This window comes from Rhincodon typus, chromosome 10 (assembly GCF_021869965.1).
Source record: "Rhincodon typus isolate 14 chromosome 10, sRhiTyp1.1, whole genome shotgun sequence".
NCBI lineage: Eukaryota > Metazoa > Chordata > Chondrichthyes > Orectolobiformes > Rhincodontidae > Rhincodon > Rhincodon typus.
The window spans coordinates 70288783-70306104 of record NC_063341.1 but is presented as its reverse complement, the minus strand read 5'-3'; the positions used below and the strand labels follow the sequence as shown (position 1 = coordinate 70306104).

General features: G+C 45.5%; 1 protein-coding gene across 4 annotated transcripts in view; it reads right to left on the bottom strand.

The window, feature by feature from the left end:
• st6galnac3 (ST6 (alpha-N-acetyl-neuraminyl-2,3-beta-galactosyl-1,3)-N-acetylgalactosaminide alpha-2,6-sialyltransferase 3) overlaps positions 1–12373 on the bottom strand; it is a 328714-nt gene extending 316341 nt beyond the window's left edge. For all 4 annotated transcript variants that reach the window (XM_048602457.1, XM_048602459.1, XM_048602458.1 and 1 more), the window contains exon 1: positions 12176–12373. In XM_048602457.1, the coding sequence (XP_048458414.1) occupies positions 12176–12193 (18 nt within the window). In that variant the 5' untranslated portion in view covers positions 12194–12373. The remainder of the gene's footprint in view (positions 1–12175) is intronic.
• Positions 12374–17322: the final 4949 nt, after the last annotated feature.

Genomic DNA, 17322 nt, shown 5'->3' with positions numbered 1-17322 from the left:
GCCTCCCACTCTCTCCCTATTTATTTCAAAACCCCCTTCCCCTCCCCCTTTTCTGATGAAGGGTCTAGGCCCGAAACGTCAGCCTCTCTGCTCCTATGATGCTGCTTGGCCTGCTGTGTTCATCCAGCCCTGCACCTTGTTGTCTCGGATTCTCCAGCATCTGCAGTTCCTACTATCTCAACTTCTCAATATAGTTTTTCTCCCATCTACCTGGTCAAAACTTTTCCACATTTTAAACGCAGTGTCCCCATAGGATTCTACACTATGCTCTTTCCCTTCAACTGCACCTCTCCTCTCCCAAAATTAAGTTCTGAAAATATGGAGCCAAGCATAAAGCACTCATTGACTCAAACTCAAGTGGAAGGGAAATGAATTTCTGATCCTGGTGTAATTAATCCCAGCATTTTTATTTACAGCAGACATCAACTGTATGTGTTTCTAAGCACATCCACTAACATCACAGCCCTCTTAATCTCTGCTTCAGGGAGCTGCTGGCTAAAAACAAAAATCAAGGAAGGTTATGTGTGCTTATGTTTTGCACGCAGCTTTAACCATGACAGCTGCAGCTGAGGGAGTTAGTAACATTGGTCTTATCATTGAACAGCAGAGAGAAACCATGCCTATCTGCGGGCCAAGATTCTGAGAGCAAAAGATGAAGGAGCTAATCAATCTTCTGACCTTAATCAAGCTTAAAGTCAAGGTTTGCACACAGCTAAACATGTCAATTATGAAAATTACGAAAATGTTAATAAATGGCCCAGCTGAGCTTGGTATTAACACAGATTAACCATTACTTGGTCTTTGATTTTGCATCTGGCTGGTCAGTTAAAAAAGATCAATTTCAAGTTATTTGAAAAGGTACAGTCTTTTGCGATTTCGCTAGTTCTTAAGATTGAAATTCATCCCATTTTCCCTTCATGCTCCTTCGAAGTTATTGCAATGAATAAAGATGACATGTTAAACACCATCCAAGCATTCTAAATCAGATTAAATTAAATACAGTCAGGTCCTGGAGTTGGACTCAAATACGCAATTTTCCAGTTTGGAGGCAAATGAATAAACAATGCCTCCCTGAACCTGATACACATGAGCAGATAGACAAACGGTGAGCTCAAGGCACCTCAATGAGACTAATTCTTAACAGATTTCACAGAGTGTTGATGCATCACTTCTACACAGTTCTAATCGTCAATAGTGTGCCCTTCTCTGCATCAAATAAGTGAATCAAAGGTCATAGTATAAAGAATAATAGAACATAGAAACCAAAAGAACAAAAACAAAGTTACTGGAAAAGCTCAGCAGGTCTGGCAGCATCTGTGAAGGAAAAGGCAGAGTTAACGTTTCGGGTCCGGTGACCCTTCCTCAGAACTTCATTCACCAGACCCAGAATGCAAACTCTGTTTTTTCCTTCACAGATGCTGCCAGACCTGCTGAGCTTTTCCAGCAACTTTGCTTTTGAATAGGGCAAAGAAGATAGCCCTTCAGCACATCAAGCCTGAAGCAGCTCTTTGAAAGTGTTATCGAATTAATCTCGCTACTCTTTTCATTCGCCCTAAATATTTTCCTTTAGGTATTGAAAATGAAAATTCACACTTAAACCAACTCATTTTAATTACATGCTAATGCACACAGTCATAATTCATCCCCTTTGACTTTACTTTTACCATGTGAGCGCCTGACCCACAACAACGTGCACTGTATCCTGGTATCTTAAGCTCAAGACGTAAGACACAAGTTTGGAAATTCTGAATCAGTCTTTGCTATCAGGTAGCATGTGTTTGCCAAATGTGTCTCAGTGGGGAGTGCTGTTTCCTCTGAACCAGAAGTTTTCTGGTTTAAGTCCCACCGTGCAGACCTGAGTGTAAATTCTAGGCTGATGCTTTCAGTTCCATACTGAAGGGAGGTCTGTGTTGTTGGATGGTGCTATTGTTGGAATGAAATGTTAAGCCGAGACCTGGCCTGCCGTCTCTGTTGGGAAAGTGGAGCTTGTCAGAATGCACTCACAATACGTTACGTCATTTCTGTTAGCTTAAAAGACTTTATAAACACCATTGGCAGCAATCCCAATCACAGAACCCTCTTTACAGAAAATCACCAGTTCATTGCTTGAGAATAGAAGCGCAATGCTGTTCTCAGAGCATCAGTTAAGGGGGCAGTTAAATACAAGATAGGTGGCACATGGCCATAGATTACAGTCTCCTCCCAGGGCAGACAGTCGTCCTTGCTGTTGAAGAGAGCTGAAATATTTCAGGCTGAGCACTGGCATAGATGATGCACACATGCATTTACTCCACTGTTTTCAGTTTAGCTCTGGTCAACAAGGAATTCAGGCAAAAACAGTCCTTTCACAGGTTCAATAACTCTCAGTTCTGAGGAAGGGTCACCGGACCCGAAACTTTAACTCTGATTTTTGTTTTCTTCACAGATGCTCCCAGACCTGCTGAGCATTTCCAGCAACTTCTGTTTTTGTTCAACAACTTTCCATCTCAGCCCTTGCTTTTGGTTTTCATCCTGGGTATTCTCCAATCACTTTTCTTCCGGACCATTCCGTTTTCTGCTGCTATTAACACTCCTTATTTTCTGCTGTAGCTGAGTGGCTTTGGTTACTAATTCACTCCTCTCCACTCACTCCTTCTCCTACTGCCACTCTCCCGCTCCCCGCTCTCTTTAATCTGCCTTCGTCTAATTCCCACACCAACTGAGGTTACCATGAAGGACCCTCCTTTTCAACCTCTCCCCTCCCCTAAGGGGTGGCAACCCCTCAGAATAAACCACCTCCAGTCGCCTCTGCCTATAATGAGAGAGTAGCCCAATGATCTACCAAGGTGTGGAGCTGGATGAACACAGCAGGCTGACGTTTCGGGCCTAGATCCTTCTTCAGAGGTCAGCTTTCCTGCTCCTCTGATGCTGCTTGGCCTGCTGTGTTCATCCAGCTCCACACCTTGGTATCTCATATTCTCCAGCATCTACAGTTCCTACTACCCCAGCCCAGCTGGTGAGACTATGATGACTTTACCTTTTATTGCTCACATTTACCAGTTCTGACAAAAAGTCATCATTGTGGAGGGGAACTTTAACCAAAAGTGACAGCTTTGGGTCGCACCAAGTTGGACAGGTGGGAGATTGGACTGGTATCAGGTGACCAATCCAATCCACCCATTTCCAGCTTTAATGACAGTCTCGAAGCCTTAGGACGTTCAACATTTTTGACTCAGTCGCTGTCAGCTAGGTTTTCCAAAATTCCGGCATTCTATCAGCTCCATCCGGGTGAAGTCTGGGAAGCACTAGGAGACTAGTTTCTTTACCCTGACTTCCTGACTCCAATGGCTGACCTGAGCAAGACAGCCTCGTTGAGAAACCCTCCCTTTGGCAGGCCACTACCACGCACTCCCTACCCCACACCACCTACCCTCCCAAATTATCTGCTCCTCTCCCTACAAATTCCCTGGATTTTCAGTTTCCTTTTTACACCACCAGCAGTGGCAGGATTACACTTTTCATTCATTCTGCAAACTCAGAACCTGGGGTCACAGTAAAAGGATATCGAGGTAGGCTGTATAGGTGGATCATTTAGGTTAGGGTGGATTGGCCATGCTAGATTGCCCATAGTACCCAGGGATGTGCAGGCTAGCTGTGTTAGCCATGGAAAATACAGGGTTACAAGTTCAGGGTAGCAGGGTGGGTTGCTCATCAGAACGTCAGTGCAGACTTGATGGGTCAAATGGCCTGCTCCCTCACTGTAGGGATTCTATGATAAGGAGAAGTTTCCTCACCCAAAGAGTGTTGAGCCTGTGGAATTCTTTGCTACAGAGAGCAGGTGAGTTCAAAGCAGGTGAGATAGATATGGTTAATAGAATCCCAACAGTGTGGAAACAGACCCTTTGGCCCAACAAGTCTGCACCAAACCCCAGAACATCCCCCTAATCTACACATTCCTGAACATTAAGGGCAAGAATCTTGGCCTGCACATCTTTGGACTGTGGGAGGAAACTGGAGCACCTGGAGGAAACCCACGCAGACACAGGGAGATTGTGCAAACTCCACACAGACAGTTGCCCAAGGGTGGAATTGAACCCAGGTCCCTGGTGATGTGAGGCAGCAGTGCTAACCGCTGTGCCACTGTGCCACTATGCCACCCCACTGAGCCAAGGGACCAAAAGGATATGGGGAGAAAGCGAGAACAGGGACGATTAGCCCTGTTCATATTGAATGGTGAAACAGGTTTGAAGGGCTGAATGGTCTGCTCCTGCTCCTATTTTCACGGTTTCTGCTCAGTTTTCTTTATCCTCAGGTCACAGAGACACCTCCTCCCAAAATCAAAAACTGACTGCATCCAAACCCGAAACAGATAGTGATAAACCCGGAATTGAGGCCTGCGCGATACACCATCTCAATCAGTCTGGCAATGACACAGGAATCCAGCTCCTTAAAGCTTTTTTGTTGTTCATTCGTGGGATGAGGATGTCACTGGCTAGGCCAGCATTTATTACCCATCCCTAATTATGCAGAGTGCAGTTAATAATCACCCACATTGCTGCGGGTCTGGAGTCACATGTAGGCCAGACCAGGTAAGAATGGCAGTTTCCTGCCCTAAAGGGCATTAGTGAACCAGATGGGTTTTTCCAACAATCGGCAATGGATTCACGGTCATCATTGGACTCTTAATTCCAGATTTTTAAAAAAATTATTACATGCAAACTTCACCATCTGCCTTGCTAGAATTTGAGCCCAGGTCCCTGGAACATTACCTGGGTTGCTGGATTAACAGTTCCATGATAACACCACTAGGCCAACACCTCCATATGGCCCCAGCATTGAATAAATTCAAAGCTAACCTTTGTTCTCAATTCCACTTTCCCAGCCAATCCCAATGTTCCCCAGGAGACTGATCCCTGCAAAAGTCTCTCCTTTCAAAATGTATGGTGAGGGATGCAGACAGCAATCCTCACCACGGCCTACACACTCCTCAAGCTCAAAAGACCCTACTTTACTCGTCAGAAGCCTCCAGCAATTGACAAGTGCTAAGAAAAGCCAGTTTAGTGTGAACTACCGGAGTCTCACTGTGAAACTCTGCAACAGCGAGGAAAGCAACTGTCTCAGATGGAGTCCCCCAGACCCTGTACAGACCAGCTCACGGGGGTATTCACTGACATCTTTAACATCTCCTTACTACGATCTGAAGTTCCCACCTGCTTCAAGGAGACCCTCATAATCCTGGTACCAAAGAAAACTCACACAGTGTGCCTCAATGATTGTCGTCTGGTGGCTCTGACCTGCATAATTATGAGTGTTTCGAGAGTTTAGGCATGGCTCATGTCAACTCCAGCTTGCCTTGATCCTTTGCAACTTGCCTCCTGGCACAAGAGGTCCACAGCAGATGCCATCTCCCTGGCCCTACGCTCATTCCTGGAACATTTGGATAACAAGGTTACCTATGTCAGCCTTCTACTTATTGAGTACAGCTCTGCCTTCAACACTAATTCCATCCAAACTAAATTCCAAACTCAGAGACCTAGGTCTCTGCTCTGCCCTCTGCAACTAGATCCTCCACTTCCTGACCCACAGACCGCAATCAGTGAGAATAGGCAATAGCAACTCCTCCATGACGATCCTCAACACTGGTGTCCCGTAAGGCTGCATACTCAGCCCCTCACTATACTCCCTGTACACTTATGACTGAGCGGCCAAATTCTGTCCTAACTGTGTCTACACATTTGCTGACGACACCACTGTTGTAGGCTGTATGTCAAACAATGATTACACAGAATACAGGAAATAGATAGAGTGCTTAGTGGCATGGTGTACAGATAACAGACTCTACCTCAATATCAGCAAAACAAAGGAGCTGGTCATTAACTTCAGGAAGTGGAGTGGAGGGCTCACCCCTGTCTGCGTCAATGGTGCTGAGGTGGAGATGGTCGAGCGCATCAAGTTCCTGGGAGTGACAATCACTAACAATCTGTCCTGGTCCTCCAATGTCGATGTGACAGTCAAGAAAGCAAAACAATGTCTCTACTTCCTCAGGAGGCTAAGGAAATTTGTCATGTCCATAAAGACTCTCATCAACTTTTACAGATGCACCATAGAAAGCATTCTATCCAGATATATGAGAGAGACAGTAGGAACTGCCAATGCTGAACAATCTGAGATAACAAGGTGTAGAGCTGGATGAACACAGGAGGCCAAGCAGCATCAGAGGAGCAGGAAAGCTGACGTTTTGGGTTTCTGAAGAAGGGTCCAGACCCGAAATGTCAGCTTTCCTGCTCCTCTGATGCTGCTAGGCCTGCTGTGTTCATCCAGCTCTACACCTTGTTATCTTTATCCAGATGTACCACAGCTTGATCTGGCAACCGTTCTGCCCAGGATAGTAAGAAACTACGGAGAGTTGTGAACACAGCCCAGTCCCTCACAGAAGACAAACGGGTGGCATGGTGGCTCAGTGGTTAGCAATGCTGCCTCACAGCTCCAGGGACCCAGATTTGATTCTCCCCCTCGGGCGACTGTCTGTGTGGAGTTTGCACATTCTCCCCGTGTCTGTGTGGGTTTCCTCCAGGTGCTCCGGTTTCCTCCCACAGTCCAAAAATGTGCAGGTTAGGTTGATTGGCCATGCTATATTTCCCATAGGAATGTGTAGATTAGGTGGGTTATAGGGGGATGGGTCTGGGTGGGATGCTCTCAGGGTCAGTGTGGACTTGTTGGGCCGAAGGGCCTGTTCCCACACTGTAGGGATTCTATGAAGACAACCTTCCATCCATTGACTCCATCTATACTTATCGCTGCCCTGGAAGGGAAGCCAACATAATCAAAGACCCCTCGCAACGTGGTTATAATCTCTTAGAGTCATAGAATCCCTACAGTGTGGAAACAGGCCCTTCAGCCCAACAAGTCCACACTGAACCTCAGAGCATCCCACCCAGACCCATCCCTCTATAACCCACGTAATCTACACCTGCCTGAACACTACGCAATTTAGCATGGCCAATCCACCTAACCTGCACATCTTTGGACTATGGGAGGAAACCAGAGCACCCGGAGGGAACCAGAGCACTCGGAGGAAACCCACGCAGACACGGGGAGAATGCGCAAACTCCACACAGACAGTTGCCCGAGGCTGGAATCAAACCCGGGTCCCTGGCGCTGTGAGGCAGCAGTGCTAACCACTGTGCCACCATGCTGCCCACTTCTGTCCTACCCTCTTCCATCATGCAGAAAATACAAAGGCTTAAACATATGTACCAAAGTATTCAAGAACAGCTTCTTCCTTGCTGTTATCAGACTTCTGATTCAAATTTTAAATTTGAGAGGTCCAATGTTGATCTCACTCTCTGTGTACCTTCTCTGCAGCCATAACATTGTATTCCTTGCTCTGGTCTATTACCCCAATGCACTTTGCATGTTATGATCTGCTTATACCGCATGCAAAACAAAACTTCTCACTGTACCTAGGTACATGTGACAATAATAAATCAAATCAACAGTTTGGATACTTGTTCAGCAGTGAATTCCTTGACAATGTAAACAGGGCAGCAAACCAACACTTGTTCATTTGGAGCAACTCACCTCCAGTCATGGAACACATACTGAAACGAGTTGGCACACTGCTTTCAATATTTATTACAGCATCGAAACAGACCCTTCAGTCCGACTTGACCATACTGACCAGATATCCTGAATTAATCTAGCGCCATTTGCCAGCATTTGGCCCATATCCCTCTAAACCATTCCTAGTCACGTACCCATCCAGATGCCTTTCAAATGTTGTAACTGTACCAGTTTCCACCGCCTCTGCATCTTTTAGAGACTTGTTATGTACTTGTCTTCATAAAAAAAGCATTCTGGGGATTCGGACATCACTGGTAAGGCTAACATTTACTGTCATTCTCTAACTGCACTGAAAAGTTGCCGCAGGATCATTGCTTTCTTGAATACAACTGAGTGGCTTACTCTATCACTTCAGAGAGTAGTTAAGAATTAAGCACTTTGTCAGACTTGACTCACATGAAGGTCAGTCAAAGTGAGAAAACTGTGTATTGCCTTCATTGGAGAACATTGGTAAATCATTGGGGTTTTTAATGATGATCCATAATCATTTTTACAGGTTTCAGCTTTTAATACATGCATTCTTGTACATTTTAAGTTACTTTTTAATTCTTTAAATAGGCAATACTACATAAATCAGCAAATTGTGATTAACAGGAGATGTTCTGGATTTAACTTAAGTCCCTCGCCCTAGTAAGTGAGCAATAAGTTGGCAAATGGAGCATAACACGCAAAGAGTGAAATTGTTTAATTTGGATGGGGCAAGTCTAGAGTATTATTTATAAACTGCAGAAAGCTGCAACATAAAGGGACTTGAGGGTACTTGTGCATAATACACAGAAAGGTAGCACACAGGTTCACAGGAAGGCTAATGGATGTTAGCCCTTTCCAAAGGGATTTAGAGTATAAGAGTAGGGAAGTCTTACTGTAACTGTACAAGGTGCTGGTGAGACCACATCTGGAGAACTGTGAGCAGTTTTGGTCCCCTTATTTAAGGAAAGATATTATTTCATTGTAGGCACTTCTGAGAAATTTCATTAGGATGATCCCTGATATGAAGGGATTGTCTTATGAGCAAAGATTAAACAGGCTGGGATTCTATTTGTTGGAATTTAGAAGAATGAGTGGTGATCTCATTGAAATGTATCAGATCCTTAAGGGGCTTGACAGCGTAAATGCTGAGAGGATAGTTCTCTTCATAGTAAAGTCTAGGACCACAGGCATCATCTCAGAATAAAGGGGCACCAACTTAAGACTGAGATGAGGAGGAATTTCTTCTCTCAGAGGTTTGTGAGTCTTTGTAACACCTCGCTACAGACAGCTGTGGGGGCAGAGTCCTTGTGTGTGGATTTAAGGCTGAGATAGGTTCTTGGTCAGCTGGGGAATCAAAGATTATGCAGAAAAGGCAGGAAAATGAACATGAGGAGTGTCAGATCAGCTGTGTTCACATTGAATGGTGAAGCAGCCTCAAAGGGACAGAAGGGCCTACTCCTGATCCTATTTCTTATGAGCAGAATGGATAGGAGATCTCCAATCTGAATCCACTGAATTTCAAATCCCATTTGGTTTTAACAGAGACAGTCAATCAAGCAGCATTCAGGAGGAGGATCCTGCGTTTGAATATTTTAATGAGGCTGTGTTCCAATATTTGAGCTTTAACACTATCTTACTGGTAAAACTTGTAAGCTAAAGAGTGTCAAGTACTGTTGCAGTGAGCAGGGAAGTGCTTTTCCAGCACTGCTTCTGGGCCAAGAGGAACAGATGTGAATCATAGAATCCCTACAGAGTGGAAACAGGACATTTGGCCCAACAAGCCCACACTGCCCCTCTGAAGAGAATCCCACCCAGACCATGTCTAACCCGCCTAACCTAAATATCCCTGGAAATTACGGGCAATTTAGCATGGCCAATCCACCTAGCCTGCACATCTTTGGACTGTGGGAGGAAACTGGAGCACCCAGAGGAAACACACGCAGCAGAGTGTGGGCAATGTGCAAACTCCACACAGACAGTTGCCCAAGGATGGAATCGAACCCGGATTCCTGGTGATGTGCTTGCCTTCCAGCTGCCATGTGACATGATCACCCCCATCTCAGTAGACTGACCCCTCCAGAAACACCCTTCCTTCAAATTCTTCAATCCTCTCCCATCAATGGCTTCATACTGAAACCTCACCCCACCCCCTCCCACTCCAATCTCTCTTTTCCTCCTCTTTGTTCCCTCGCCTGGTGCCCACTCAAACAAGCTCAGGTTAGTAACAGATTCCTGAAACGCAAGTCAGGTCAGTCCTGCTAATAACTCCAACGTAACACAATACACACCTCTTTGCCTCCGAGTTTAATATTCTTTGAAGCAAATGCTCCTTTTAGTAAATATCTGGAAAACTAAGATCCTTGTTCGTCATAGAATCCCTACAGTGTGGAAACAGGCCCTTCGGCCCAACAAGGCCACACTGACTCTTGGAGCATCCCACCCAGATCCATCCCTCTATAACCCACATAATCTACACCTGCCTGAACACTACGGGCAATTTAGCATGGCCAATCCACCTACCCTGCACATCTTTGGACTGTGGGAGGAAACTGGAGCAAACCCACACAGACACAGGGAGAATGTGCAAACTCCACACAGACAGTTGCCAGAGGGTGGAATTGAACCTGGGTCCCTGGCGCTGTGCAGCAGCAGTGCTAACCACTGAGCCACCGTGCCAATTGTTGCAAAAGTTCCCACAGCAAAACACTCATCGGTTAAGGGCTGCAGTGAGATCCAGAATAAAGTGGATCATTTTCCATTTCTTGGGAGCCTCCTCTTGATGGAGACAGACACAGATGAGAAAACTCATCATCGCACCCAGTGTGCCAGCGCAGCTTTTGGCTAAATGAGGATAAGAGTATTTGAGGATCAGAATCTCAAACCCGAGCGTGAGGTTTACTGGGCAGCAGTGATCCCCTCTCTCCTTTACGTTTCAGATGTTTGTACATCTACAGCAGGCATCTCAAACAACTAGCCTTAGCAGTGCCTTTGCAATAAATTCCAAATGCAGCCAACAGAAAACAATCTTGTAAGGGCCAACTCGCCCAGCATTGTGGCACTCATTGCTCAGAAATCAACTCCATTCAGTAAGACATGTCAACCATTTGTCTGACAACAGCCGCCCAAGACAAACACCTGACCCTGAATCTTGCTCAGGAAGATCCTCACTCTCAGGAGGACAGCGGAAACGTTTTAGGGATGTCCCCAGAGCATCGACTAAAGAAGTCAACACCTCCCATTGACTCATGGGAGATCCTGATTTGTGACCCACCGTAACGGAGGAGGTTTATTCCGGAAGGCATCGAAGACATCAATAGATTTCAGCGTGACTGTGCACAGGGGGGTTTCAGGGGAGTGTGCAGGAAACGAATGTACAAAGCCTGAAACAACCCATCAAGCCAATCCTTCAAACACCGCCTGACCCTCTCATCCGCCTCTGACAAAGTCTGCATCCTCATCAGCCATCTCAGAACCAAGCAAACTGACAGGAAGCAGCTCAACCTCACAGTTGAGGGACTGCTTAAGAAGATATGACTAGAGGCATTAACATGGCAACTATGGTGGAGCGGCTGAGGGCTCTAGATCTGTATTCCATGGAGTTTGGACAGATGATTGAAACTTACTGAGTACTGAGAGGCCTGGATTGATTGGACATGGAGAAGGTGTTTCCACTAGTAGGAAAGACTACGACGCAGAGGGCACAGCCTCAGAGTGAAGGAACGACCATTTAGAATGGAGATGAGGAGAAATTTCTTCAGCCAGAGGGTGGTGAATCTATGGTACCCATTGCCATAGAGGGTTGCGGAGTTCCAATCATTGAATGTATTTTAGTCAGAGATAGATAGGTTCTTGATCAGTGAATGGATCAAGGATTACAGGGAGAAGGCAGGAGAATGGGGTTGAGAAACATACCAGCCATAATTGAATGATGGGACAGATTCAATGGGCTGAATGGCCTAATTCTGCTCCTATATCTTATGCTATTATGGACTACAATAAAGGGAGACAAATTAACATAGTGAATGAAATAGCACAAAACTTTCAGATTAGCTCAAAAGGAAGCCTGAGACTAATCATAAACCATTTGTTTGAACCTGCAGGAAATCCATAATGTTTGATAATGATTACACTGGTCATATTGAAGCACTGTGTACAAAATAAGTCAGACCTGTATGAATCACTTGCAAGTTTCGCTGGTTTTTTTGAGTCTGTATGAAAGTTAACAGCAGCCAGATGCAGACAGTCAAACTCTCGAGGTACAAGCACAACGCAGCTTTCATGTCTCCCCCTCCCCCGTGGCACAGACACAAAACAATTCCTTTTGAAAGAATTCAGCCCCAGCAAAATAGACCGACATCTGGGGCCTCCCTGCATTGCAAGCAAATGGCCCTTTCTGCTCTCTCACAGCAGCTGTATCTGACAGGCAGAGCGAGAAGCCGGCAGGGAGGGGAGGAAAGAGCCGCGCAGAATCGATGAGCAATCAGTCGCCAAGTTACAGCGAGAGTTGAATGAAACAGCTTCAGTTTCCCTGCCTGGGAGAAGGAGGAGGAAACCGATTCCCTCCTGCTCAAGCGTAACCGACTCACAGACAGAATGATTTTACCTTGACGAAGAAAGACATTGCACAGCACTGGAGAGAAGGATATTTCCCCCTGCAGATACAGTTCCAGTAAGCTTTCAACCCAAAGATGGCAAAGGCGTGAGTTAAACTGACTGCTGCTGCTTCAATAATAGGAGAGATGACAGAGCTGAAATCTGTTACTCCTGTCAGGATATTTTCTTTCCTCCCCACCGAAAACACTGTCAGTTTCTTCCCCTCCTCCTTCTGGCTCGAAGCCAGGTTAAATACCATCTTAGATCACATGACTCACATGTTGCTCCATGAATCTGGGGTACAAGCTCCCAAACACATCACTGATTGCTGCCTGAAACCTAACTGTTATCATCTTTACTTTGCTTTAATATGGAATTCTCTTCACACTGGGCTCAGTCTTTTCCAAATCTGGGAATTTCAGGACAAACTCAGGGTCAGCCAGGGACAGAAATGCCACAGGTTGAGGCCAAAATGTTGAATGTTTTCCAGAAGGAGTTTGGTGTAGTTTTTAGGGCTAAAGAGTATGAAGAGAAAGCGGGAACACGGGGCTGAGTTGGATTCTGAAGAAAGGTCTGAGGAAGGGTCACTGGACCCAAAATGTTAACTCTGACTTCTGTCCACAGATGCTGCCAGACCTGCTGAGCTTTTCCAGCAATTTCTGTTTTTGTTACTGAGTTGGATGATCAGCCATGATTATATTGAATGTTGTAACAGGCTAAGAGCTGAATGGCCTACTCCCACTCCTATTCTCTGTGGTTCTATTTAGCAAATCTGTCCAAATCTATCCATTCTGACTCTGCCGTTCCCCCATCACCAGTCAATTGTGCCAACCTAAACTTCACCTCTGTGTCTAGTCCAGCTTGGCATTTTAGTTCTTGGCTTCCTTCGGTTTGAATCCCTCTGTGTCCTCGTGCAGAACTTCACATGCAGAAAAACCCTCTGAATACACTTTACAGTAACAGCTGGTCAAGCGTTGGAGACGCAAGTGTCCGAGAGAAGGAAGACGGTGACGAGGGCTTCAGCAGTTGGTCAGCTGATGTCGGGGCTGATGTGACTGAGGTTTATAGAGATGCACAGTCTTGAGGATGGCATGGACACTTGCTCTGATGGTTCAAATAGGATGGCAAGCTGAAGGAATGTACACTTCAACTTCAGACAGTGTCGAGGGTGGGAATGGAGACAGTGGTGTGGGAAGGGGGTTTTGGGACTGATTCTTGTAAACAGTGGCATCGGTTTTCCCAGAGCTGGACTGGACGATCATCCTGCACCGTGCCATGTGATGGACAAGCATTGTGGCAAATGGTGAGCTGCGACTAGTAAGGGTTGAGGTCAAGTTGCGTGTACCTTGATAAGGGAGCCAAGATTGGTCTCTGAGGATCTCCAGGGCTAACAGTGAAAACGGAACTCATTGCTTTCCATACCTGCTACAAACTCCATTCCCCAGCTATCAGTTCCATCCTCCCTTTGTGGTAACTGACCTCACGCTGAACCAGTGTGATCATATTCTCAGTGTTATATTGAATCCCAAGATAACCTTCAAGTCTCAAAGCTGCTCCATTGCTAAGATTGTGTTTTCCTATCTCTGTAACTGACCCAGTCCCTGTCTCAGCTCTCCTGCTGCCATGCATTTGTTAGCTCTACACTTAGCTGTTCCCATGTTCCTATGATTGGTCTCCAGTGTCCTTCTTCACATCAAGTCCTGTTCACCCATCGCCATACTCCCATTGACTTTTGTTGGCTCACAGTCATTGATCCCTACAATCTATACAAATCATACATTTGTTTTCAAAAGCTCCTATAGCCTTGCCCTCACATGTCTGTGTATTTTCTTTCAGTCCCCCTAACCCTTCCATGTATACCCAACTCTGTCCTCAGCTAAACCATCTCCAGTTTTGATTGCCACACCATTGGTGACTATATCTTCAGTTGTGGCTCAGATGGTAACACTCTCGCCCCTGAGCCACAAGGTCGTGGGAGATATAAGACTCACACCTGGGCTCAAATTCATATAAATAAAGGCCGGCTCTCCAATGCAGTACTGAGGGAGCACTGCACTGTTGGAGGTACCATTTTCCGTTAAACCAAGGCCACATCTGCCAGTTCCGGTGGATATAAATGATCCAATGGCACTTTTGACAAAGAGCAGTGGAATTATGCCAGCATCCTGATCCATGTCCAACCCTCAATCAGCACCACAAAAGGTAGATTATCTCGTCATTCTCACATTACCAGCTGCACTCGGAATGCACAATAATTGGTGAAATATGGACGCTGACACAGGCAAAGCAGAAACAAAGCTTCTAAAACATAGCTTCTTTTCTCTAATGATACCATCTTCTCTCTAACGAAAGTACACAGAAAAGCCATACACACAGACCAGGTACTGAACTTCAACAGTAACTATCCTAACACACACAAACAAAGATGCGTGTGAACACTATTTAAACAGGCTACAACACACTGCAGCAACACAGAACTACACTGAGAGGAAGAAGAATACCTCTTCCAGGTTTTCAAAGATAATGGATATCCAAAAAACTGGGTCAGAAGATGCCTACACGAACAACATCAGAAAGATGCTACATGCCCCGACACACTCATCACACTACCTTACATCAGGAACACATCAGAACTAACCTACGACCGCTGGGCATCAGAGTGGCACACAAACCCACATCAACCCTGCGACAACTGCTTACCTGAACCAAAGACCCACTCCCCACTATGGATAGGACCAATGTCATCTATAAGATTCCCTGCAGAGACTGTGAGAAACACTACATTGGACAAACCGGAAGGAAACTAACAACAGGGGTACACAAACACCAACTGGCTACAAAAAGACATGACCAATACTCACTCATCTCTATCCACATGGATAAGGAGAACCTCCAATTCGACTGGGACAACACCAAGATCCCGGGACAAGCTAAGCAGAGACAGGTACGGGAATTCCTAGAAGCCTGGTACTCCATGAAGAAAGCCATCAAAAAACACATAGAACTCAACCCCATATATACTCAACTACGAAGGAAAACCGGAAGTGAGGTAATCAAGCTCAACGGACTCCAGAGTTTAAATAACAGGCGGGAAAACACAATGGTGCTTCTTCGGAGGCTGCACTGATGATGTTACCACACAGGGTAATGAAACGTCTGCGGAACAACCAGCTCGGTGAGCCAACCAACCACAACACCGTCTTCTCTACACAGCTCTTCTCATCTTTCTCACCCTCAGCACCACCGAGTACAAGGATCTTTCGGACCTCTTTGTCATGAAGCCCAAAACCTCTCAATTATGACCTCTTTCCCTTGCCATAGCCTGAAAGACCACACTTTCTCAAAGGATCTGGTCTAGGACTAGAGGGCACAGCCTGAGAGTGAGCGGTCATCTATTGAAGACAATTGTGAAGAAGAATTTTTTTTTTTAAGGAGGTAGTGAATCTGTGGGATTCTTGACTGCAGAGGTCTGTCAAGGCTGGGTCATTCAGTATATTCAAGGCTGAGATGGACTGACTTCTAACCAGTAAGGGAATCAAGGGTTATGGGAAAAGACTGGAAAGTGGAGTTGAGGATTATCAGATTAGCCATGATCCCATTGAGTAGTGGGACAGACTAGATGGGCTGAATGGTCTACTTCTGACCCCACATCTTATGGCCTTTGCTCTAGGCCTCAGCTGGCAGTTTTTGTTAGTTTCACCCCATGGTTTCTGAACACAGCCCTCCTGCCCCAGCTGCCAACCCGACCTCTCTTCCTGATGTTACAACCACTCTTCCTCAAGTATTTGCTCTCTCTTCAAAACTGAGGGAGATAAAGGTGTGGGTGCATTCAGTGTCAGAGAGACATCAGAATAGGACAGTAGATAAACACTTGAGTGCAGCGATGCAGAGACAACAGCAGAGGGACCTAAATAAAGGAGGGAATTTACACTTATGAAAAAAACACGCACAGAACTGGTGGATGCTGGAAATCTGAAACAAAAACGCAGAGATCTGGGGAAGCACAGCAGATGTGGCAGCAACTGCTGAGAGAAAAACAGAGTTATCATTTTGCATTCAGTAACCAGAGTGAGACAGCTCCTTTAACCTAAATGTTGATGGATTGAAACCGTTTGCTGCTATCTACATTACCCTTCAACTTATTAGACATGGACTTCCACAACAATGGGATTGAACATTAGGAAGGGGAAATGAGATGTGTCTGCGTGTGTGTATGTGTGCGTGTGTGTATGTGTGTGTGTGTGAGTGCATGGGTGTGCGTGTATATGCATACAGTTGGACTATTTAATCCAAAGGCAGCCAATAACATCATTAAAAGAAATCAATCATTTTTATATAACAAGGTGTAGAGCTGGATGAACACAGCAGGCCAAGCAGCATCAGAGGAGCAGGAAAGCTGACGTTTTGGGTCTGGACCCCAACTGTTCACATGTACGCCTTGCTTATGCCACTGATGAATATAGGATAAGACAATCGTCATCCACAACTCGCTTCTAGCTTTCAACCATTTCTTTGTCAGTGAAGCCTTTGTAATCTTCCATGTTCTGACTGCTGCTTTCCGTCTTGAATGCAGCCCCCAGGCTATTTCTCCAGGAATATTTGATAAAGTTGAACATCACTTCCAGCCCCTCAGAGCCACTTACATTGATCCCCCTTTAGCCATAAGATCATAAGCAATGGAGCAGAAATAGGCCATTCAGCCCATTGAATCTGCTCTGCTATTCAGTGGAATCATGGCTGATCTGATAATCCTCAACTCCCCTTTCCTTCCTTTTCCCCATAATCCTTGATCCCTCGGATTAAAAATCTGTCTATCTCAGCCTTGAATATCTTTAATGATCCAGCCTCAATTGCTTTCTGTGGTAAAGTCCTCCTTATCCTCTGAGAGAAGAAATTCCCCCTCATCTTTGACTTAAATGTGTGACCTCGAATTCTGAGGTTATATCTTTTGGTCCAAGACTCTCCCACAAGGGGAAACAATCTCTCCGCATTGACTCTGTCAAGTCCCCTTAGAGTATTGCATATTTCAATAAGATCACCTCTCATTTTTCCAAAGACTACAGGCCCAACTTACTCAACATGTCCTCATCAGAAGTTGATGAAGTCCCTGGGGTTAAAGGGACTAGTGGCAGTGAGGATATAAGATTGAATGGGACA